The sequence below is a fragment of the Panulirus ornatus genome, chromosome 27 (assembly GCF_036320965.1).
Source record: "Panulirus ornatus isolate Po-2019 chromosome 27, ASM3632096v1, whole genome shotgun sequence".
Lineage (NCBI taxonomy): Eukaryota > Metazoa > Arthropoda > Malacostraca > Decapoda > Palinuridae > Panulirus > Panulirus ornatus.
The window spans coordinates 20,489,398-20,513,563 of NC_092250.1; the positions used below are offsets into that span (position 1 = coordinate 20,489,398).

Sequence of the window (24,166 nt, forward strand, 5' to 3'; positions counted from 1 at the left end):
GTCTCCCGCGTTTGCGAGGTAGCGCAAGGACACAGACGAAAGAAATGGCCCAACCCCCCCCCCCCATACACATGTACATACACACGTCCACACACGCAAATATACATACCTACACAGCTTTCCATGGTTTACCCCAGACGCTTCACATGCCTTGATTCAATCCACTGACAGCACGTCAACCCCTGTATACCACATCGCTCCAATTCACTCTATTCCTTGCCCTCCTTTCACCCTCCTGCATGTTCAGGCCCCGATCACACAAAATCTTTTTCACTCCATCTTTCCACCTCCAATTTGGTCTCCCTCTTCTCCTCGTTCCCTCCACCTCCGACACATATATCCTCTTGGTCAATCTTTCCTCACTCATTCTCTCCATGTGCCCAAACCATTTCAAAACACCCTCTTCTGCTCTCTCAACCACGCTCTTTTTATTTCCACACATCTCTCTTACCCTTACGTTACTTACTCGATCAAACCACCTCACACCACACATTGTCCTCAAACATCTCATTTCCAGCACATCCATCCTCCTGCGCACAACTCTATCCATAGCCCACGCCTCGCAACCATACAACATTGTTGGAACCACTATTCCTTCAAACATACCCATTTTTGCTTTCCGAGATAATGTTCTCGACTTCCACACATTTTTCAAGGCTCCCAAAATTTTCGCCCCCTCCCCCACCCTATGATCCACTTCCGCTTCCATGGTTCCATCCGCTGCCAGATCCACTCCCAGATATCTAAAACACTTCACTTCCTCCAGTTTTTCTCCATTCAAACTCACCTCCCAATTGACTTGACCCTCAACCCTACTGTACCTAATAACCTTGCTCTTATTCACATTTACTCTTAACTTTCTTCTTCCACACACTTTACCAAACTCAGTCACCAGCTTCTGCAGTTTCTCACATGAATCAGCCACCAGCGCTGTATCATCAGCGAACAACAACTGACTCACTTCCCAAGCTCTCTCATCCCCAACAGACTTCATACTTGCCCCTCTTTCCAGGACTCTTGCATTTACCTCCCTAACAACCCCATCCATAAACAAATTAAACAACCATGGAGACATCACACACCCCTGCCGCAAACCTACATTCACTGAGAACCAATCACTTTCCTCTCTTCCTACACGTACACATGCCTTACATCCTCGATAAAAACTTTTCACTGCTTCTAACAACTTGCCTCCCACACCATATATTCTTAATACCTTCCACAGAGCATCTCTATCAACTCTATCATATGCCTTCTCCAGATCCATAAATGCTACATACAAATCCATTTGCTTTTCTAAGTATTTCTCACATACATTCTTCAAAGCAAACACCTGATCCACACATCCTCTACCACTTCTGAAACCGCACTGCTCTTCCCCAATCTGATGCTCTGTACATGCCTTCACCCTCTCAATCAATACCCTCCCATATAATTTACCAGGAATACTCAACAAACTTATACCTCTGTAATTTGAGCACTCACTCTTATCCCCTTTGCCTTTGTACAATGGCACTATGCACGCATTCCGCCAATCCTCAGGCACCTCACCATGAGTCATACATACATTAAATAACCTTACCAACCAGTCAACAATACAGTCACCCCCTTTTTTAATAAATTCCACTGCAATACCATCCAAACCTGCTGCCTTGCCGGCTTTCATCTTTCGCAAAGCTTTTACTACCTCTTCTCTGTTTACCAAATCATTTTCCCTAACCCTCTCACTTTGCACACCACCTCGACCAAAACACCCTATATCTGCCACTCTGTCATCAGACACATTCAACAAACCTTCAAAATACTCATTCCATCTCCTTCTTTCTTTTCTTTCAAACTATTCGCCATTTCCCGCATTAGCAAGGTAGCGTTAAGAACAGAGGACTGGGCCTCTGAGGGAATATCCTCACCTGGCCCCCTTCTCTGTTCCTTCTTTTGGAAAATAAAAAAAATAACAAGAGGGGAGGATTTCCAGCCCCCAGCTCCCTCCCCTTTTAGTTGCCTTCTACGACACGCAGGAAATACGTGGGAAGTATTCTTTCTCCCCTATCCCCAGGGATAATATATATATATATATATATATATATATATATATATATATATATATATATATATATATATATATATATATATATTTTTTTTTTTTGCTTTGTCGCTGTCTCCCGCGTTTGCGAGGTAGCGCAAGGAAACAGACGAAAGAAATGGCCCAACCCACCCCCATACACATGTATATACATACGCCCACTCACGCAAATATACACACCTACACAGCTTTCCATGGTTTACCCCAGACGCTTCACATGCCCTGATTCAATCCACTGACAGCACGTCAACCCCGGTATACCACATCGATCCAATTCACTCTATTTCTTGCCTTCCTTTCACCCTCCTGCATGTTCAGGCCCCGATCACACAAAATCTTTTTCACTCCATCTTTCCACCTCCAATTTGGTCTCCCACCTCTCCTTGTTCCCTCCACCTCCGACACATATATCCTCTTGGTCAATCTTTCCTCACTCATTCTCTCCATGTGCTCAAACCATTTCAAAACACCCTCTTCTGCTCTCTCAACCACGCTCTTTTTATTTCCACACATCACTCTTACCCTTACGTTACTTACTCAATCAAACCACCTCACACCACACATTGTCCTCAAACATCTCATTTCCAGCACATCCATCCTCCTGCGCACAACTCTATCCATAGCCCATGCCTCGCAACCATACAACATTGTTGGAACCACTATTCCTTCAAACATACCCATTTTTGCTTTCCAAGATAATGTTCTCGACTTCCACACATTTTTCAAGGCTCCCAGAATTTTCGCCCCCTCCCCCACCCTATGATCCACTTCCGCTTCCATGTTTCCATCCACTGTCAGATCCACTCCCAGATATCTAAAACACTTTACTTCCTCCAGTTTTTCTCCATTCAAACTTACCTCCCAATTGACTTGGTCAAGTCAATTGGGAGGTAAGTTTGAATGGAGAAAAACTGGAGGAAGTAAAGTTTTTTGAGGACAATGTGTGGTGTGAGGTGGTTTGATCGAGTAAGTAATGTAAAGGTAAGAGAGATGTGTGGAAATAAAAAGAGCGTGGTTGAGAGAGCAGAAGAGGGTGTTTTGAAATGGTTTGGGCACATGGAGAGAATGAGTGAGGAAAGATTGACCAAGAGGATATATGTGTTGGAGGTGGAGGGAACGAGGAGAAGTGGGAGACCAAATTGGAGGTGGAAAGATGGAGTGAAAAAGATTTTGAGCGATCGGGGCCTGAACATGCAGGAGGGTGAAAGGCGGGCAAGGAATAGAGTGAATTGGATCGATGTGGTATACCGGGGTTGACGTGCTGTCAGTGGATTGAATCAGGGCATGTGAAGCATCTGGGGTAACCCATGGAAAGCTGTGTGGGGCCTGGATGTGGAAAGGGAGCTGTGGTTTCGGGCATTATTGCATGACAACTAGAGACTGAGTGTGAACGAATGAGGCCTTTGTTGTCTTTTCGTAGCGCTACCCCGCTCACATGAGGGGGGAGGGGGATGGTATTCCATGTGTGGCGAGGTGGCGATGGGAATGAATAAAGGCAGACAGTGTGAATTGTGTGCATGGGTATATATGTATGTGCCTGTGTGTGTATATATATGTGTACATTGAGATGTATAGGTATGTATATTTGCGTGTGTGCACGTGTGTGTATATACATGTGTATGGGGGTGGGTTGGGCCATTTTCTTTTGTCTGTTTCCTTGCGCTACCTCGCAAACGCAGGAGACAGCGACAAAGCAAAATAGATAAATAAATAAAATTATATATTTTTTTTTTTTTTTTTTGCTTTGTCACTGTCTCCCGCGTTTGCGAGGTAGCGCAAGGAAACAGACGAAAGAAATGGCCCAACCCACCCCCATACACATGTATATACATACGTCCACACACGCAAATATACATACCTACACAGCTTTCCATGGTTTACCCCAGACGCTTCACATGCCTTGATTCAATCCACTGACAGCACGTCAACCCCGGTATACCACATCGCTCCAGTTCACTCTATTCCTTGCCCTCCTTTCACCCTCCTGCATGTTCAGGCCCTGATCACACAAAATCTTTTTCACTCCATCTTTCCACCTCCAATTTGGTCTCCCTCTTCTCCTCGTTCCCTCCACCTCCGACACATATATCCTCTTGGTCACTCTTTCCTCACTCATTCTCTCCATGTGCCCAAACCATTTCAAAACACCCTCTTCTGCTCTCTCAACCACGCTCTTTTTATTTCCACACATCTCTCTTACCCTTACGTTACTTACTCGATCAAACCACCTCACACCACACATTGTCCTCAAACATCTCATTTCCAGCACATCCATCCTCCTGCGCACAACTCTATCCATAGTCCACGCCTCGCAACCATACAACATTGTTGGAACCACTATTCCTTCAAACATACCCATTTTTGCTTTCTGAGATAATGTTCTCGACTTCCACACATTCTTCAAGGCTCCCAGAATTTTCGCCCCCTCCCCCACCCTATGATCCACTTCCGCTTCCATGTTTCCATCCGCTGCCAGATCCACTCCCAGATATCTAAAACACTTCATTTCCTCCAGTTTTTCTCCATTCAAACTCACCTCCCAATTGACTTGACCCTCAACCCTACTGTACCTAATAACCTTGCTCTTATTCACATTTACTCTTAACTTTCTTCTTTCACACACTTTACCAAACTCAGTCACCAGCTTCTGCAGTTTCTCACATGAATCAGCCACCAGTGCTGTATCATCAGCGAACAACAACTGACTCACTTCCCAAGCTCTCTCATCCCCAACAGACTTCATCCTTGCCCCTCTTTCCAGAACTCTTGCATTCACCTCCCTAACAACCCCATCCATAAACAAATTAAACAACCATGGAGACATCACACACCCCTGCCGCAAACCTACATGAGGCAAGTTGTTAGAAGCAGTGAAAAGTTTTTATCGAGGATGTAAGGCATGTGTACGTGTAGGAAGAGAGGAAAGTGATTGGTTCTCAGTGAATATATATATATATTTATTTATTCATGCTTGCCCTCATCCATTCCTGGTGCCAACATCACTACACCCCGCTTCAGCGAGGTAACGCGAAGAAAAAAAATATAAAAGGCCACTCATTCACACTCAGCCTCTAGCTGTCATGTGTAATGCACCAAAATCACAGCTTCCTATCCACATTCAGGCCTCACAGACCTTTTCAAGGTTCCCCAGACGATTCACAAGCCCTGGTTCATTCCATTGATAACACGTCGACCCCAATATCCCAATCGTTCCAGCTCACCCCATTCCTTGCACACCTCTCACCCTCCTGTATGTGTAGGCCCTGATCGCTCAAAGTCTTTTTCACTCCATCCTTCCACCTATAATTTGGTCTCCCGTCCTCTTGTTCCCTCCACTTCTGATATATATATCCTCTTTGTCATCCTTTTCCCACTCATTCTCTCCATGTGTCCAAACCATTTCAACACACCCTCTTCTGCTTTTTATTACCAAACATCTTTCTTACCCTTTCATTACTTACTCGATCAAACCACCTCACACCACATATTGTACTTATACATTTCACTTCCAACACATCCACCCTCCTTTGTACCACCCTATCTATAACCCATGCTTTGCAACCATATAACGCTGGAACTACTTTTCCTCCAAACATACCCACTTTTGCTCTCCGAGATAATGTTCTCTCTTTCCACACATTCTTCATCGCTCTCAGAGCCTTCACCCCTTCGCCCACCCTGCAACTCACTTTCACTTACATGGTTCCACTCGCTGCCAAGTCCACTCCCAGATATCTAAAACACTTCTGTTCCTCCAATTTTTCTCCATTCAAACTTACATACCAACTAACTTGTCCCTCAACCCTGCTGAACCTAATAACCTTGCTCTTATTCACATTTACTCTCGACTTACTCCTTTCACACACTTCTTTCAAGCTCAGTCACCAACTTCTGCAGTTTCTCACTCGAATTGGCCACCAGTGCTGTATCATCAGTGAACAACAACTGACTCGCTTCCCAGGCCCTTTCATCCCCAACAGACTGCATACTCACTCCTCTCTCCGAAAGTCTTGCATTTACCTTCCTGACTACCCCATCTAAAAACAAATCAAACATTCATTGAGGCATCACACACCCCTGCTGCAGACCAACCTTCACTGGGAACCAAACTGTCCTTTCTTCCTACTCGTACACATGCCTTACATCCTTTTCACTGCTTCTAGTAGCTTTCCTCCCCACACCATATACTTTTAAGACCTTCCATAAAGCTTCTCTATCAGTCCTATTGTATGCTTTCTCCAGATCCATAAATGCTACATACAGATCCATCTGTTTTTGTAATTATTTCTCACACATTTTTCAAATTGAACACATGATCTACACATTGTCTACCACTTCTGAAAGCACATTGCTTTTCCCCCGTCTGATGCTTTGTACATGCCTTCACCCTCTCAAGCAATACCCTCCTATACAATTTTCCAGTAGTACTCAACAAACTTATGCCTCTGTAGTTTGAACACGTACCTTTATCCCCTTTGCCTTTGTACAGTGGCACTATACATGTATTCCACCAATCCTCAGGCACTTCACCATGATCCATACATACATTGAATATCCTTACCAACCAACACAGTCACCCCCTTTCTTAATAAATTCAACTGCAGTACCATCCACTCTCACCACCTTGCTGGATTTCATCTTCTGCAAAGCTTTCGCTACCTCTTCGCTCTCAACCAAACCATTCCTCCGACCGTCTCACTTCTCACACCACTCCAACCAAAACACCCTTTATCTGCCACTCTATCATCAAATACATTCAGCAAACCTTCAAAATACTCACTTCATCTTCTCATTTCATCACTACCTGTTATTCCTTCCCCCCTTGCCCCCTTCTGATGTGTCCATTTGTTCTCTTGTCTTACACACGTTATTTACCTCCTTCCAAAACATCTTTTTATTCTCCCTAAAGTTTAATGATACTCTCTCACCCCAGCTCTCATTTGCCCTCTTTTTCAACTCTTGCGCCTTCCTCTTGACCTTCTGTCGCTTTCTTTTATTCATCTTCCAGACATTTGCGCTCCATTCCTGTAAATATCGTCCAAATGCCTCTTTTCTCTTTCACTAGCAATTTTATTTCTTTATGCCACCACTCACTACCCTTTGTAGTCTGCCCACATCCCACCTTTCTCATGCCACATGCATCGTTTGCACATGCTATTACTGCTTCCCTAAATACATTCCATTCCTCACCCACTCCCCTCATGTAATTTGATCTCACCTTTTGCCATTCCACACTTAATCTCTCCTGATACTTCCTCATACAAGTCTTCTTTCCAAGCTCACTTACTTTCAGCACTCTCTTCTCCCCATTTCCTCTTCTTTTTTGAAAACCTCTATAAATCTTCACCTTCACCTCCACAAGACAGTGATCAGACATCCCACTAGCTGCCCCTCTCAGCACATTAACATTCAAAAGTCTCTGTTTTACACGCCAATCAGTTAACACCTAATCTAATGATGCCCTTTGACCATCTTTCCCACTCATATGTATACTTATGTATATCTCATTTTAAACCAGGTATTCCCTATTGCCAATCTTTTTTTAGCACACAAATCCACAAATTCTTTGCTATTTCCATTCACAACACTGGATACCCCATGTACACCAATTATATTCTCAGCTACCACATTACTCACCTTCGCATTTAGATCACCCTTCACTAACACCCAGTCTCATGCATCAAAGCTGTTGACACACTAGTTCAGCTGCTCTCAAAATAATTGCCTCTCATGATCCTTTTTCTCATGACCAGGTGCATAAGCACCAATGATAACCCATCTCTCTCCATCCACTTTCAGTTTTACCCACATCAATCTAGAATTCACTTTCTTACACTCTTATCACACATTCCCGCAACTCCTGGAACCCACAGTACCCGGTTTTGTCAGCAACCCTCAGTCCCCGGTCTTCTCTCCACCCTTAGCACCCGTTCTAATCTCCAATTTGAGATCCAGGTCTAGTAAGCAATCCTCAGTCCCTGGTCTGTTTTGTAACCTTCGATGACCGATCTAATCTCGGTTTCCAGTCCCCCGTCTAATCTTCACTCCTCTGTCACCGTGCTAATCTGCAACTTCCAATTCCTAGTTTAATCTCCAACCTCAGTCTCCGGCTTGATTTACAACTTTTGTTGCCCAGTCTAATCTCCACCCTCAGTCCCCAGTCTAATCTTCATCCTCATTCCGTGTTCTAATCTGCAAACCTCAGTCCCCAATCTAATCTGCACCCTCAGTCCCCAGTCTGCAGCTTTCAGTCCCCAGTCTAATATGCGGCTCTCATTTGCTGGTCAAATCTGCAACCTCAGTCCTTGATCCACTCTGCAACCATCAGTCCCTAGTCTAATGTACAACCCACTATGATCTGGACCTTCAGTCTCTACTATATTCTGCAATGCTCGGTGCCCAGTGTAGTCTGCACTCTCAGTCCCCAGTATGATCTGGAACCCTCAGTCCCTGCTTTAATCTGCAACCCCTATTTATTAGCCTAATCTCCACCAATAATCTCTGGCCTAACGCACAGCCTGTCCCTGGTCTAAATTGTAACCCTCAGTCCCAGGTCTACCCTTGCATCCCTCAATGACTGGTCTGATCTAATCTCCACCTTTAGTCCCCAGTCCACTCACCCTCAGTTCCTGATCTAATCTGCAACCCTCACTTCCTTGCTTAATCTGCAATCCTCATTTGGGGGCTTAGTTTGCAGCCCCCAAATCCCAGGTTAATCTCCACTCTTGGTTCCCAGTCTAATGTCCACCATCAGTCCCCAGTCTAATCTGTGATCCTTAGTCCCTAGACTAATCTGCACCCTAAGTCCCCAATTGGATATGCAACCCTCAGTCCATGGTCTAATATCCACCTTCCATGCATCCTATCCTAATGAAGGAGAATTGGTCTAATCCCTCCAGCTATTGTCCTGTTGCATTGATATATACAGCATCCAGAATTTTGAAATCCCTCCTCAACATCCGTAACCTCCAGCATCTTGGATCTCACAGTCTTCTCTCTGATCATCTGTAAAATCCACTGGTGATATCTTTCCTATCGCAGTAAAGTCTGGTTATCATATCTGAAAGATTTCAGAGAATCCTATGCAATAACCCTAGGTATATCAAATCTTTAACAGGTATGGCATCAAGGTCTTATCTCTAAGCTCCCCTCTTTAGGCTTCCCTCCATCTCTTTGTTTCCTCATATCTAGCTTCCTGTCTGGTCGATCTATTTCTGTCGTTTGTGATGGATCAACCTTTCCCCCCTTCCCTATCAATTGTGGTGTCTCTCAAGGTTCTGTTATGTCTCCTACACTCTTCTATTTTATCAGCATCTTCCTTTCTTCGAGAGATGACTAGATACTCTCATTTGCTGATGATATAACACTGCTTCCTTTACCTCCTTCAAATCTGCTCTACCTTCTCTCACTCGATCTGTATTTCTTCTTGACATAACTTTTTCTTTAAACTCTGACTTGGACAGAAAATCGTAATGGGGTAGATGGAATTTTGGATAAGTTTAATGCCTCCAAAACCCAGTTTCTGTATCTCTTTAAACCTTTAAACAATTTTTCTTTTTCTTTTGATGGATCTTTAACTCAGGTACTAGACACAATGAACATACTTGGTGTCAGTGTAACACCTAATGTATCGTGGAAAAAATCACATTACACGATTAGCTGTCTGTCTCTCTTCTGAACATTTGCTCTGTTTATACATAGGATTGATCTGCCTATGTATGGAGTACTTCTCTCATATCTAGGGAGCCTCTAGCTCTGCATACTTACTAGAGAGATATTAGTCTAATGCAGTTTAATTTTCAACTGCCCCAGTCTAGCGTCACTACGCCACCCACTTGTCATATGCCATAAAGTTGGTTGACTTTCCGTGTTCTTTAGGTGTTTCTTTGGTTTTTGCTCCTGAGGGCAGTCTGATTGTGTGTCCCCACCATTATGCTCTGCCTTTATTTTGGAGAACATAATGTTCCATAGATGAGGTCTTAGGCTAATGGGCACGCTGATCTTTGAACATGACATGTAGTCTGACTGAAGGGTTTTGTTTCGCCAGTTAGGAGGGTTGTAGGGAAACTGCTCGGTGGGGATGCAATTCACTGGGACAAGGTGGCCAGTGCTGTTCCTGTTTTGTCTCCTTGATTTCACCCTGAAGATACAGAAGTTTGTCCATATCCTCACTCTCTTTGGGACACGTATCAAACATCTTTAGGTTTATTAACATGGAAACTATAAATGGTTGTACCAAATGCATTCTCAGTATTACAACAAATATGTTTCTTTGTGTGGGGTTTTACTTCATTTGCATCTATAGCATGCATGTTGCCATATGTACCTTCATAAAGCTGTTATCTTTACAACATGTGGATTGTCAATCAGATTTTTCTGGATGTACTTAAACACCTTGTAGGGTGATGCGTCCATTATTGTCAGGTAATGTGTGCAAAATTATTTCTCTTTTTCATTTCGCTATGGGCAGCTCTCAAGTTATTGATATGGTCTGTACCAAATGAAGAAGTATTTACTGCACCCCCCACAGACTGCTTGTTGCCTACACTTGTGCCTCTTGTGGCTCAAAAGAGAGGACAAAAAAATTATGTTATTAAATGAGAGATTTTTTATGTAATTATTGTAAGTATAGAAAAACAATCTGATTTATCAAACTCTGGCATGTAAAGAGTGGAAAGTTAATTTAGTTCTTTTATGTACTAAGATACCTCTTTGTACAATTATTTTTTTTTCATACATATACACCATTTCCTGCATTAGCAAGGTAGCATTAAGAACAGAGGGCTGAGCCTTAGAGAGAAAACCCCCACTTGGCCCCCTTCTCTGTTCCCTCTTTTACAAAGCTTCTGTGACCCAACTGAAATTTTCTTTTGTTTCTGTTGACCCTCCACTGGCCTTGTGTAATCAACATAACAGTATTTATGATAGTGAGCTGCAGCAACAACTATGCCAAATGAGTTTAGTGCCAAAATCCTCTCACCCATCCTCGTATCTTCCTGAGATTTCAGATTTCCCACCATTCATGATGAGGTATCTGGAAGGGTCTTGTCAGCACATGAGTCCACACAACGGAGAAATTTTCCTGGGATGGCTGATTTTCACATATTCATTGTTGTTGCCACTAACTGTACATCTAACAGGATAGATAACTGATTTGTCACTGTCCCTTTGCCTATAAGTGTGCTGAAGCTCAGGTGAACCTCTACTTGAACACTTTCAACGTGAGTTTTCCAAGGCATTCTTACTGATGATGTCAGTCCAGCATTTTGTTTCATATCATGTATCAGGAATCTTTTCAGTAATTCATTCATGCTATAGTAATGGTGTGAAATCACTTAGTTTTTCAGCATGCAAGTGCTTTTGCCTTGACAAAATGGCCCAAGGTTTGGTCAAGCTGCTGTTTTGCACCTGTTTACTACAAATTGTGCATGTCCCAGTGTCTGTTTCTAATCTCTTGTTAGGTTTGGTCTGCTTAGTCTCACAGTCTGACTCTTCCAATTCCTTGGCTGATTGAAGTCACCATATCAAAGACCTGCAACAAAAGTAAACAGTTACTATAAGAACACAAATGTTGTAGATCAATAATGGAGTAAAACTGTGAATGTCATAATTCTAATTATGTATCTTCATCCATAATGGGTCAGATAAGCATTTTAACAACAGGAATTTTTCTGTGTATTATATATCAGTTTAAGGTTTCTTTTATGTTCTGTTAGAAAAAACATAATTTGTGTGACTACCTTATTGTCAATCATAGATTGAGAGAGTGAGATAAAGTCTGTTTATTTGTTATCAGACTTCTCATGCATATATGGATATAACCTCAGACCCATGTTGAATGTCCAACTAGAATTTCTGGCATAAGTAAAGCATCCGCATTCAGTGGTATAAAGATATTTTGGTACTACTTTTTGGTAGCAACCACCTAATTTGCCTCAGGGACTAGTAGATACAATGATGAATGATCTTGTTTGAAACATAAGTTCATTAATGCATGATCCATAATTTACTTCTTTTGATACAGTTATGTTTAAATCTGTAGCCTGTGTTCAGTAAGAAAAAAAATTATGTAGATTATCCTTTCTGTAAGCTTAAGACCCTTTAAAGGATGACAGAGCCCCAATATATTGCAAATTTTTTCCAAGTTATTTACTCATATCAGTGGAGTCAATAAAACTTGACTCAAGATGTACTGAAGATGATAGATTTGTATCTTTAACACTTATTACCCTCATCTCAGATGTTAGTGTTAAGGACACAGTTCTGTTTTTGCTTTGCATATCTAGGTAGAAATGTAATTGTAGGGTTTGAGCTCTCAATTAATGTTCCCTTACCTAGCCATACCTGAGGCACTGAGCTTGTAATTATATGGCACTTAATTTCACCTTCTTTCAGCTTTGTTTTTCTTTGCTTGTAAGACGAGATCCAAGGCTGTAATCGTCCAGTCTCTACAATTTCCCATAATATGCTGTTTTGTCTCGACCTACCTGTGTTGTTATAAGAACCTCCAAAATCATGTAATGTATACATATTTCATCTCTACCTGTGGCAGTTTTAATTGTCCTTCATAGAAATCAAGATCATTATATATGCAAGGATGATACTTATATTTCCTTGCCTTGCAGGTAAACAGCAATGGCTTTATATCCTTCTTGACGGAAATACCTAGTTTTTTCAATGTCCAGTTCCCCCTCGAGTATCCCATCATTGCTCCCTTCTACTCTGATGTTGACACTCGGAAAGCAGGAACCATCTGGTACAGGTGAGAAGAATAGTAAGGTACATGTGCGGAAAGAGATGGTAAGGTCATTTGGCAGTACAGGTTAAGGGAAACAGAGTGAGTCAAATAGTATCTAGGAATCAAGGTTTGTAAAGGGAAGATATGTAGATTATGATATACAGTAAATAAGAAGTTGAACAGTAATATTCCAGTAAACTATACCAACTAAAGTGCAGTGTTAGGCAATAGAGCTTTTTCTTTTAAAGAACTGATTAGAAAACATCTTTTGCTGACATCAATCACTAAGATGCCTCATGTGTGTGAAACTCATGAAGATGAGGTTGTTAGTGTATCCTCTGCAGTGAGTTCAGTTTTATGAAAACTATTTTCTTGAAATATGATTAAGTGGATTAATTTCTGTGGAGCTTGGGATTTAGTTACCACAGTGCAATACAAAGATATGTACTGTGCAAATAATGACAGCATTTTGAACAATATATCTGTTCATGCCATCAGTAACTCTTCATACAAACCTTTATATCAGAAAAGAAAGTAAAGTGAGATATATATGTTATGAACATCCGATGAGTACCTGGTGAGGTCTTTAGGAGTCTTTTCCTCCACAGCCCAAACTGGGCTGAGGCTGTTGGCTTGGGCCATTGCTCGACCAAACTGTTGGAAGCCGTAACCCACAGACCTGCATAGCCCGTACAGCCTGGCTGGTCTGATACACTTTATAGGTACTTGCCCTTGAGAAATCCTTGTAGATAATCTGCTAAGTAATAACATGATATCTGTAAATCAGGAAAGAATGAAGATTTTTAGCCTAAATAAGGTGGTTTCAAATAGTGATTATACAGACTATCAGCCATATCGTAAAACATAGGGGTATAGGGGTAGACAAAATAGACATTAAAGAGAAAGATAAGAAGCAATTATATATATATATATATATATATATATATATATATATATATATATATATATATATATATATATATATATATATATAGGGGAGAAAGAATAATTCCCACGTATTCCCTGCGTGTCGTAGAAGGCGACTAAAAGGGGAGGGAGCGGGGGGCTGGAAATCCTCCCCTCTCAATTTTTTTTAATTTTCCAAAAGAAGGAACAGAGAAGGGGGCCAGGTGAGGATATTCCCTCAATGGCCCAGTCCTCTGTTCTTAACGCTACCTCGCTTACGCAGGAAATGGCGAATAGTTTAAAAAAAGATAAAAAAAATAAAAAAAAAATATATATATATATATATATATATATATTTTTTTTTTTTTTTTTTTTTTTTTTTTTTATACTTTGTCGCTGTCTCCCGCGTTTGCGAGGTAGCGCAAGGAAACAGACGAAAGAAATGGCCCAACCAACCCCCCCCCCCCATACACATGTACATACACACGTCCACACACGCAAATATACATACCTACACAGCTTTCCATGGTTTACCCCAGACGCTTCACATGCCTTGATTCAATCCACTGACAGCACGTCAACCCCTGTATACCACATGACTCCAATTCACTCTATTCCTTGCCCTCCTTTCACCCTCCTGCATGTCCAGGCCCCGATCACACAAAATCTTTTTCACTCCATCTTTCCACCTCCAATTTGGTCTCCCTCTTCTCCTCGTTCCCTCCACCTCCGACACATATATCCTCTTGGTCAATCTCTCCTCACTCATTCTCTCCATGTGCCCAAACCATTTCAAAACACCCTCTTCTGCTCTCTCAACCACGCTCTTTTTATTTCCACACATCTCTCTTACCCTTACGTTACTTACTCGATCAAACCACCTCACACCACACATTGTCCTCAAACATCTCATTTCCAGCACATCCATCCTCCTGCGCACATCTCTATCCATAGCCCACGCCTCGCAACCATACAACATTGTTGGAACCACTATTCCCTCAAACATACCCATTTTCGCTTTCCGAGATAATGTTCTCGACTTCCACACATTTTTCAAGGCTCCCAAAATTTTCGCCCCCTCCCCCACCCTATGATCCACTTCCGCTTCCATGGTTCCATCCGCTGACAGATCCACTCCCAGATATCTAAAACACTTCACTTCCTCCAGTTTTTCTCCATTCAAACTCACCTCCCAATTGACTTGACCCTCACCCCTACTGTACCTAATAACCTTGCTCTTATTCACATTTACTCTCAACTTTCTTCTTCCACACACTTTACCAAACTCAGTCACCAGCTTCTGCAGTTTCTCACATGAATCAGCCACCAGCGCTGTATCATCAGCGAACAACAACTGACTCACTTCCCAAGCTCTCTCATCCTCAACAGACTTCATACTTGCCCCTCTTTCCAGGACTCTTGCATTTACCTCCCTAACAACCCCATCCATAAACAAATTAAACAACCATGGAGACATCACACACCCCTGCCGCAAACCTACATTCACTGAGAACCAATCACTTTCCTCTCTTCCTACACGTACACATGCCTTACATCCTCGATAAAAACTTTTCACTGCTTCTAACAACTTGCCTCCCACACCATATATTCTTAATACCTTCCACAGAGCATCTCTATCAACTCTATCATATGCCTTCTCCAGATCCATAAATGCTACATACAAATCCATTTGCTTTTCTAAGTATTTCTCACATACATTCTTCAAAGCAAACACCTGATCCACACATCCTCTACCACTTCTGAAACCGCACTGCTCTTCCCCAATCTGATGCTCTGTACATGCCTTCACCCTCTCAATCAATACCCTCCCATATAATTTACCAGGAATACTCAACAAACTTATACCTCTGTAATTTGAGCACTCACTCTTATCCCCTTTGCCTTTGTACAATGGCACTATGCACGCATTCCGCCAATCCTCAGGCACCTCACCATGAGTCATACATACATTAAATAACCTTACCAACCAGTCAACAATACAGTCACCCCCTTTTTTAATAAATTCCACTGCAATACCATCCAAACCTGCTGCCTTGCCGGCTTTCATCTTCCGCAAAGCTTTTACTACCTCTTCTCTGTTTACCAAATCATTTTCCCTAACCCTCTCACTTTGCACACCACCTCGACCAAAACACCCTATATCTGCCACTCTGTCATCAGACACATTCAACAAACCTTCAAAATACTCATTCCATCTCCTTCTCACATCACCGCTACTTGTTATCACCTCCCCATTTGCGCCCTTCACTGAAGTTCCCATTTGCTCCCTTGTCTTACGCACCCTATTTACCTCCTTCCAGAACATCTTTTTATCTAAAAAGATATATATATATATATATATATATATATATATATATATATATATATATATATATATATATATATATATATATATATATATATATATATATTGAATTGTGATTTACCTATGCACAGTCTGTCCAAGTAATTAATCAGGTTATAGCAGTCATTGCTTTTGACCAGAAGGCAGTAAAGCTCAAAGCCAGTCAGGTACACAGTACTGAATTGTGAATGCTTTTTGGTCCATATGGAAATTTTAGCCATAATGCCAGAACTACTGGCCCTGTTCCTCTAGGACTTATTGGTTCATTCACTTTCTTGTTTGCTAAAGGGCAAAGGCCTCAGAACTTGATAGTGTCCTGATGCAATAAGTTTGCCTTAGCTGTTTAGGCATTTGACTATTTTGTTTTCTCATTTGTACAAGTTAACAGTATTTCATATAAGGGTCAGGTAAACAGAAATGTATTTATGGTGTATTTTCCATTTCAAGATTGTTTCTGGAAAATTTATGCCCTCAATTGTCACCTTTTCACCTTCAGGGAGACATCAGACCCAGGCACAGTGTCAAGAGCCACATTTGATTTGAAGCAACACTTCAGCAGTGCAACTGACTTCAATCCACAGGGTGTCTTTATTGTCACCTGGGATGGTGTTGGCCCTTACAACCAGAGGACAGACAGGGTAGGTTCTAAGAACACATGAGTTGATGTAAGCCTTTGCATCCATCAGTATTCATAAAAGATAACAGGCTAGGGTATGTGCTTAGGTTTAGTAAGATGGTATTTTTTTATATAATTACCAACATGTCATGAGCAAAATTTTCCCTAATCAGGGTCATCTCAGGTAAAAGGAAGATAGGGTAAGAAAAAGAATGGAGGCATTGTTAGGATAAGAAAAATAACTTAGGCATTGTTCAGAGCTCCTTGGTTGTTTGTAGACCTAACCTTAAAAGATAGAAAGGTTATAGGAAGAGGGGAAGATGAAAGAAGGAGGAAAGTTTCATAGCTTCACTATTTAAGGGGAGAAAAAGGTATTGCAGCATTAAGTCCTCATGTGGCTGGTCTCCACACAGAAGTTGTGGGAAACAGCAGCCATACGTGAGTCACAGTTGTAAGCTCTGGTGTCAGGGAAACATGCATACAGCTTACATAAGCATTAGTCAAAGTAAAATCTGTAGAATAGGGAGAAGGCAGCACTATCCTGACAGACACAGAGAGATAGTTAGAAAGAGGTGATTCTTGGAGAATCAATGAGATGGAAGGCTTTTGGTTCCACTCTGGCTAATTGAGTGCTGGAGGAAGAGCCACCTCAAATATGTGAGCAGTATCCCATACTGGGGTGAAAAACACTACTGTAGATATGATGTAGCTGCTCCTGAAAGAAGAATTAGGGTAATTATACAGCATCTCCCAAATTTCAGTGAGCAGATTCTGTAATGTTCATTTTGTTGGGGTCCCAGGTAGAGAGGAGAATAAAGTTATGCCCAACATTTATATTATTGCAAGATGAATAGAGGGAAAATAAGTGGCTATTAGAAAAACACAGGTAGAAACTGCCTTTTTAGTACTTGAATTTAACATACTGAAACCAAAGGGAGACCAAACTGAAAGTTGGAAGGATGGAGTGAAAAATGTTTTGGATAGTTGGGGCCTGAACATTTAGGAGAGTAAAAGGCTTGCATGGGATAGAGGGAATTGGAACGATGTGGTATACAGGGTTCAGTGTGCTGTCACTGGACTGAACAAGTGCATGCAATGTGGCTTGGGGAAACTGTAGAAAGGTCTTTGGGGCCTGATCATGGAATGAGTCTATGGTTTTGGTGCATTGCACATAACAGCTAGAGTATGGACGTGAGTGAATGCAGCCTTTCTTCTGTTCATAGTACTGCCTTGCTGACATGGGAAAGACTCATCCACTCATGTACACATATATATACACAACACATACACATACATGTGCATACATATAATTATACATACATATACATACACATGCATATGCATATATATGCATATACAAATTCATAATTGCTTATCTTTATCCATTCTGATAATGCACTCTCCTTGTAAATTTCCAGTTTGCATTCTTTCCACATTCCCAAACCACCTCAAAGTATTATGTTTCACCCATTCTACCACTCCACAATTCATTCCCTTTACATTCCTTGCCATAATATAGCTCTCTTACACCCTTTCATTTCTTTCTTCATTTCATCTTGTCACACCACATGCTCTTCTCAATTGGCTCATTTCAACTGCCTGGATTCATGATCTCTGTGCCTCATTCCACATTCAGCTGCATAGGTTAGGGTTGGGAGGACTATGCTGTCCTTTAATCCTCTCTTCACTCCCATACTTACACCTCTACCCTTCATTCTATCAAGGGATTCATTGACTCTTCTACCTTGTACTGCTCTTTCCCTTATATCTTCTTCCATATCACCACATTTACCCAAGATAGCTCCTAGATAAATTCCCTTACTTCTTCTAGTCCTTTTCCTCCCATATCTACAACACAATTTAGTACTCTTCCTTCTTACACTCTATATAGTTTTATGAAATCAGTACTTTCACTCCATTTCCTTTCAAACACCATTGCTTTACATTTACTTTCGTTTACCTTCAATTTCCTCTGCTGACACAAATCATAAAACACACACCCTTCTGCAACTCCTCTTCGCTCGCTATAAACAACAAAGTTATTCACATGCAGGCTTGCCACTAGCCACCATAACTCACCACCACACTCCATCTCTGCACTCCTTTTCTCCAATTTTGCTTTCATCTCTTTTATCACTCCATCCATATATATATTAAAAAGACTTTGTGATATCACACAGCCCTGCCTCACACCTACATGTATCCCAAAGCTTTCACTCAGCTCTCCATCCACTCCTACGCATGCATTTGCTCATCTATAGAAGGCTTTTACACCATCTAGCAGTTTTCCTCCCATACCATACATCCTTAATACATCCCACAAAGGATTCCATTTGACTCTCTCATACGCTTTGCCTAGATCTTTAAAAGCTGAATACTTCTTATCTTTTGCTAAATACTTTTCCACTGTCATCTTTATTAAAAAAATCTGATCCACACGTCCCCCATCTTTCCTAAAACCCCCTTGCTTTTCACTTATTCTGCATTCAGTCACTTCCATCTCTCTGTCAATTAACATTCTTGCATTCACTTTTCCTGGTATACTTAACAGACTTATTTCCCTATAATTGCTATATACATCCTTTGCACTTTTCCTTAGAATAAAGGATCAATAATAGCTCTCATCCAATCCTCATGCACAACCTTCTGTTTCCATGCTAAATTACGTATCAGATGCATCCTCTCTGTCACAATTTCTCCTCGATACTTTAGCATTTCAGCTGTAATCTCCTCCACTACAGGTGTCTTTCCTACCTTCAGCCTTATTATTGCCCTTCTTACCTCCCTCTTTGCTATGGGCCCCTGCACTTGTATCCTCTTCTTTCCATCGTCCATACATCCTTACACCTCTATAAACATAATTTTTTTCACCCTCTACAAATGAATTTACACTTCATTCTTTAGAAGTTTCAATTCATTATACCCTCAGTAAATTAAAATTCACATGACTCCAGCAGTTTCCTCAAATATATTTCAATAGGCTTTTTGTGGGTACAAGCATGTGTCTCTCAGGGTAAAATCTTCTTACATCTGGTTGTTAAGACTAGTGCTTCTACTGGTGTGAGCCCCAGCAACCTGCCTAAGTGTTTCTAAGCATATCTTTTGAGAAGGATATTCTTTTTTACTGCTCCTGGCTGCCAATTAATTTTGGAAATTTTGCTTCTGGGTGCTGTATTTCTTCCACCTGAGCTTCAAAATTATTGGCTTTTACCTTTATAAGGAGCAAAAAGCCTGAATTCTTGTCTGGAAGTAAGAAAATGTAGGTAAACATTAGATTTCTAGGTTTGCTGGGGGCTCAGAGTGTATGATCAGACAGCTGTTTGTCAGCACTTGTGGCCTCCCTGACAGTATCATTCCACAACCGAAACCTATCCTTGGTTGCCCAAGGAAGACTTTTAGATCTACAGATAACCCTTAAGATGAGAAGTTTTGAAGTAACCCAGCATTTCAGCTACTGAATTCAAGAAAAACTATTAAGAATTTTAGGAAACATCTCTCAAATAGCCATTCAACATCACCTCCAAAGGACTGAAACATTCCCTCATGTAAGCCAGCTGCCAAACTCCTTTTTACGAAGGAAATAAAATGCAAGCGACTTGCATTTTCAAGGAAATACAAGGACTGGAGTAAGCAACAGTGGAGTTAGGAGATGTTTTCAGAGAAAGTTCAAGTCAGAGGGTGCCAGCTGATATGACTCTTGTTTCACAGTAAAGATGGTGAAACACTCAGATAGTATGATAAACTGGGTTTGTTTAGTGATGCAGTGGATAGGGGAAGGTTGTGTTACATACCTAAAAGTGCTGCAATGAATAGAGAGCAGTACATTAAGGCACTAGAGGACCATCTGCTTCCTTTTTATGAGGTCCACAGGTGTGATCACTTTATGCAGGATAGTGCTTCCTACCATGAGGCAAGAAAGGTGATGAATTGGTTATCATAGGGAAACAGTCACCTGTTGGAGTAGCCTGGGAATTTCTTGGACAGTAACCCAACTGAGAATTGCCAGAAATAGATGAAAATAAAGCTTGCTTTGTGCAACCCCTCATCAGTGCCTTGCCTCGTTCAAGGGATCAAGACATGGACTTAGAATACTTCAGGAACCTTGTCATTTCCATAACCAGACAGCTGCAGATGGTAATCAGGGCTAAAGGAGAGATGACAAAAGTACTAATATGTAAGTGTGACATCATTGCCTCTGACAATATATGGGAGTGGACAAAGTTTTTTGCAGACACTATATCTTCATTTCAACCTTGACTGACACATTTACTTCAACCTCAGCACTCATTTTTACTACATTCTTGACATCACTATTTTGTCCTGACCCTCACAGCTCAGGTGAAAGGCTAGGGCTAGGGTCTATCTTTTGTACACCCTTGATAAACTCATCTTTGACATAACCATCCTCACATCACCCTTCACGGATACATCTTCAGCTTCCCCTTGACAAATACATCTTCATCACATCCTGGACATCAGTGCATTTGACTTGACCCTAATTGTTCATGTCAAACTTTTCTTCACAACACCCTCAACAAATCTGGCCTTTGACTGAACTCTTAAGGTCGAGTCTTAGGTTAGATTTAAGGTGCTGCGTGTTAGAAAGAAGATAAGAAAAAGTCAGACCCAAATAGGATGTTCTTCCTCCTGTGGATGGAGACGTTACAGTGTGCAGATTTAGGAAAGCTGATGAGAGTAAAGGAAGAGGGGTGTGAAAAATGAATGCATATATTGGTTTTTCGCATACTAAATTATCTATGAAATTTAGGTACATTCCTTTAAAAAACATATCTTGAAAAAAGGGAAGGCTTTAAGATTTGTTTGTGCTTGTTTGATTTGTGATCTTTATTTCCTCTGAGTGGCAATGTTCATTTTGATAAAGTAGCTCTTCAGTTCTGTTAGACATGGATGTAATTACCAGTTATGTAGTCACATCTGCTATCTTAATCTTTGTGTTAAAAATATAATATTTTTAAGGATACCGTAAATGAGACTCATGTGCGAGTAACTTTTATTATAGATTGATATTTTGGTGTGCAACATGCACTTGGGAAATTCAGATGGGTTATGAACTTTTTATATTTATTATTAGGAATCAATACAATATATACCTTGTTCTCTAAGTGGTACTTGAAGTTACACTGTGAGTGAAAAGTCACATTTGGTTAGGTTTTATCAGCAATAGTATAATCTCATCAAAGAACTTATCACTCCCATTGGAAGTAGTGCATCCTTGGGCAACATGATCCTTTAGAAAGGTCCTGAACACCATGGCTCTTTCATAAGATATGGTCCTGTGTTAATTATAGATAGATATAAGCTTCTGAAGTTACATTTAATCAATACATACATTTATGTTTTAAGCCCTTATGATTTTGACTGTATTTTAGTGGTTAAAGGTCAGTGCCACACATTTACTTAATGCTTTTTACAATACATCATGCTTTGAAAATACTTTAGATGGAGTGGTAAAATTTCAAGAAGAGATAATCTCACTTATGATCTCACTTAAAGATGTCTTTTGGTAGTACAATGTAGGTCAGAAATCAAGATTACAGCACAGTCCTTAGATGTGAGTGCTGAATATCATGTTTATCAAATCAGTGATGCTGCAAGATAAGGTAAAGTGAGTGATCTTTAATTGTTGCTGACACAGTAAGACATCATGTCTTACTTTACACACATGCAAGTGAACACTTCTTTGCCGCCTGATTATGAATTCTTGTAAGTTTACCTTTGGTGGACTCATATTTTCTCCCTTTTCACGTAGACATTCCTTCTTTAGGTGAACACGTACCAGTTAGTCATCGTGACTGACACCGTAGACACATATGTTATGTTCCACTATGCTGATGGTGGGATTCAATGGCTTCAGGGTGATGGTAAGAACCCTAGTGTTCCAGATGCTAGGGGTCAAGCAGGCCTTATCTCTGGTGATGGAAGGTACTTCTTACTTAAGGGTTCTGGCACTGACCAGGTCAGAAATCTTGACAGGTAAGTGTCATATGATGGATTCATATGTTATATGACCGTTTCTTGAGATAATTTTGTTAGGTATCACAAAAAATTCCTGAAAGGTGTTTCACTGAATGTTTTGTAAATGTTTTCTTGTTGTCTTTAAGTAACCAGAAATGTAGCATTCAAAAAGTGTGTATTGTTGAATAAATGTTAATATTATAGACATATTAGACAGTACTGAGACAAAGTGATATTTTATATCATCTCTACTGAGATTTCTGGATGATTTTATCACTGGATGTATGGTTGCATTTGCACCAATTTGTCTTTAATGTTTTATGTATCCCAACAAAATTGGTTAAGACTTTTTTAGAGCATGATTTTTACATACAATATTTTAATGAAATACTGTCCCTTGATAGATAGATAAACAGATACAGGCAGGTAGTTAGATGGGTAGATAGATAGATAGATGCCATATGAACCTTGTAGAATCTGTGTTGTAGCTGACAGCTCAGAAAACTTTAACTGAAATACATTATTATACATCCAGCACAATGTATTATTGTAAATTTAGTGTATTGATGTGTATTATGTTATGAGATGCTGTGCATGCAGACACATTACATGATGGAATGTATCTTGAATTCCTATGTGTTGTCACCTTCGGTCTTTTGCCAGACCCATGGATACATAGTAACATGTCAGTAGATGATTTCGACTTAGAATCAAACATTTTATTTATTCTAAACATTGAGTGATACATTAGCTTCAGCAGTGGTGACAAAGTAGTGGTATCTGTAATCCTTTCAATTATTTTCTGCATTCTTTTCATGTTTTCATTCCGCTGGTTATTCATATTAGAGCATTGAGTGAGAGTATTGAACAGAGCAATACTTTTAAGTACAGATGTATTGAATTGGTGAAGTATGGTTGCTATCAGTACTAAATGTTTCAGGTAATCTCAGCAAAATTCCTCATTGCCTTTGATTATGCGCCATCTACACAATCTGGTCTTGTGGTTCTGTGATATGATAATTTTGCACTCTTTAGCTTTGATGATGATGATGATATTAGCTAATTCTGATGATGCTAGCTCATTTTTAATTTTTTTGATATCCTCACTGTTATTTGAAATAACAAACCTGGAGCAGAATATATTCAGTTCATTGGATGAATCTTGATCATCTTGATAACGTTTTAGATCTTGATTCATTTTGAGTGACAATATAAGATCTTTTCAGACATCCTTGATATAGTTGCTGTTAGTGTCTTTTATTCTAGTGTTTAATTCAGTTTTATACATAGCAGTTACCTCATTATTGTTGCTGCATGGCTTTCCTTTGTATGCTGTCATCAGAGGATGATACCTGATTCTTTTGGTCAATGTTTCTTTACCTTAGCTCTTTAATGAACCAAGGTTCATTGCATAGATACAGTATGTCACTTTTCCTTGGCACAGCAGTGTCTTCATAGAAACATATAAGTTCATAGATAACA

General features: G+C 40.5%; 1 protein-coding gene across 1 annotated transcript in view; it reads left to right on the forward strand.

Moving 5' to 3' along the window:
- Positions 1-24,166, forward strand: part of Ndg (Nidogen) — a 150,626-nt gene that overhangs the window by 11,891 nt on the left and 114,569 nt on the right. The window contains exons 3-5 of the mRNA XM_071678441.1: positions 12,709-12,845; positions 16,589-16,730; positions 22,494-22,702. Coding sequence (XP_071534542.1) covers positions 12,709-12,845; positions 16,589-16,730; positions 22,494-22,702 — 488 coding nt within the window. The remainder of the gene's footprint in view (positions 1-12,708; positions 12,846-16,588; positions 16,731-22,493; positions 22,703-24,166) is intronic.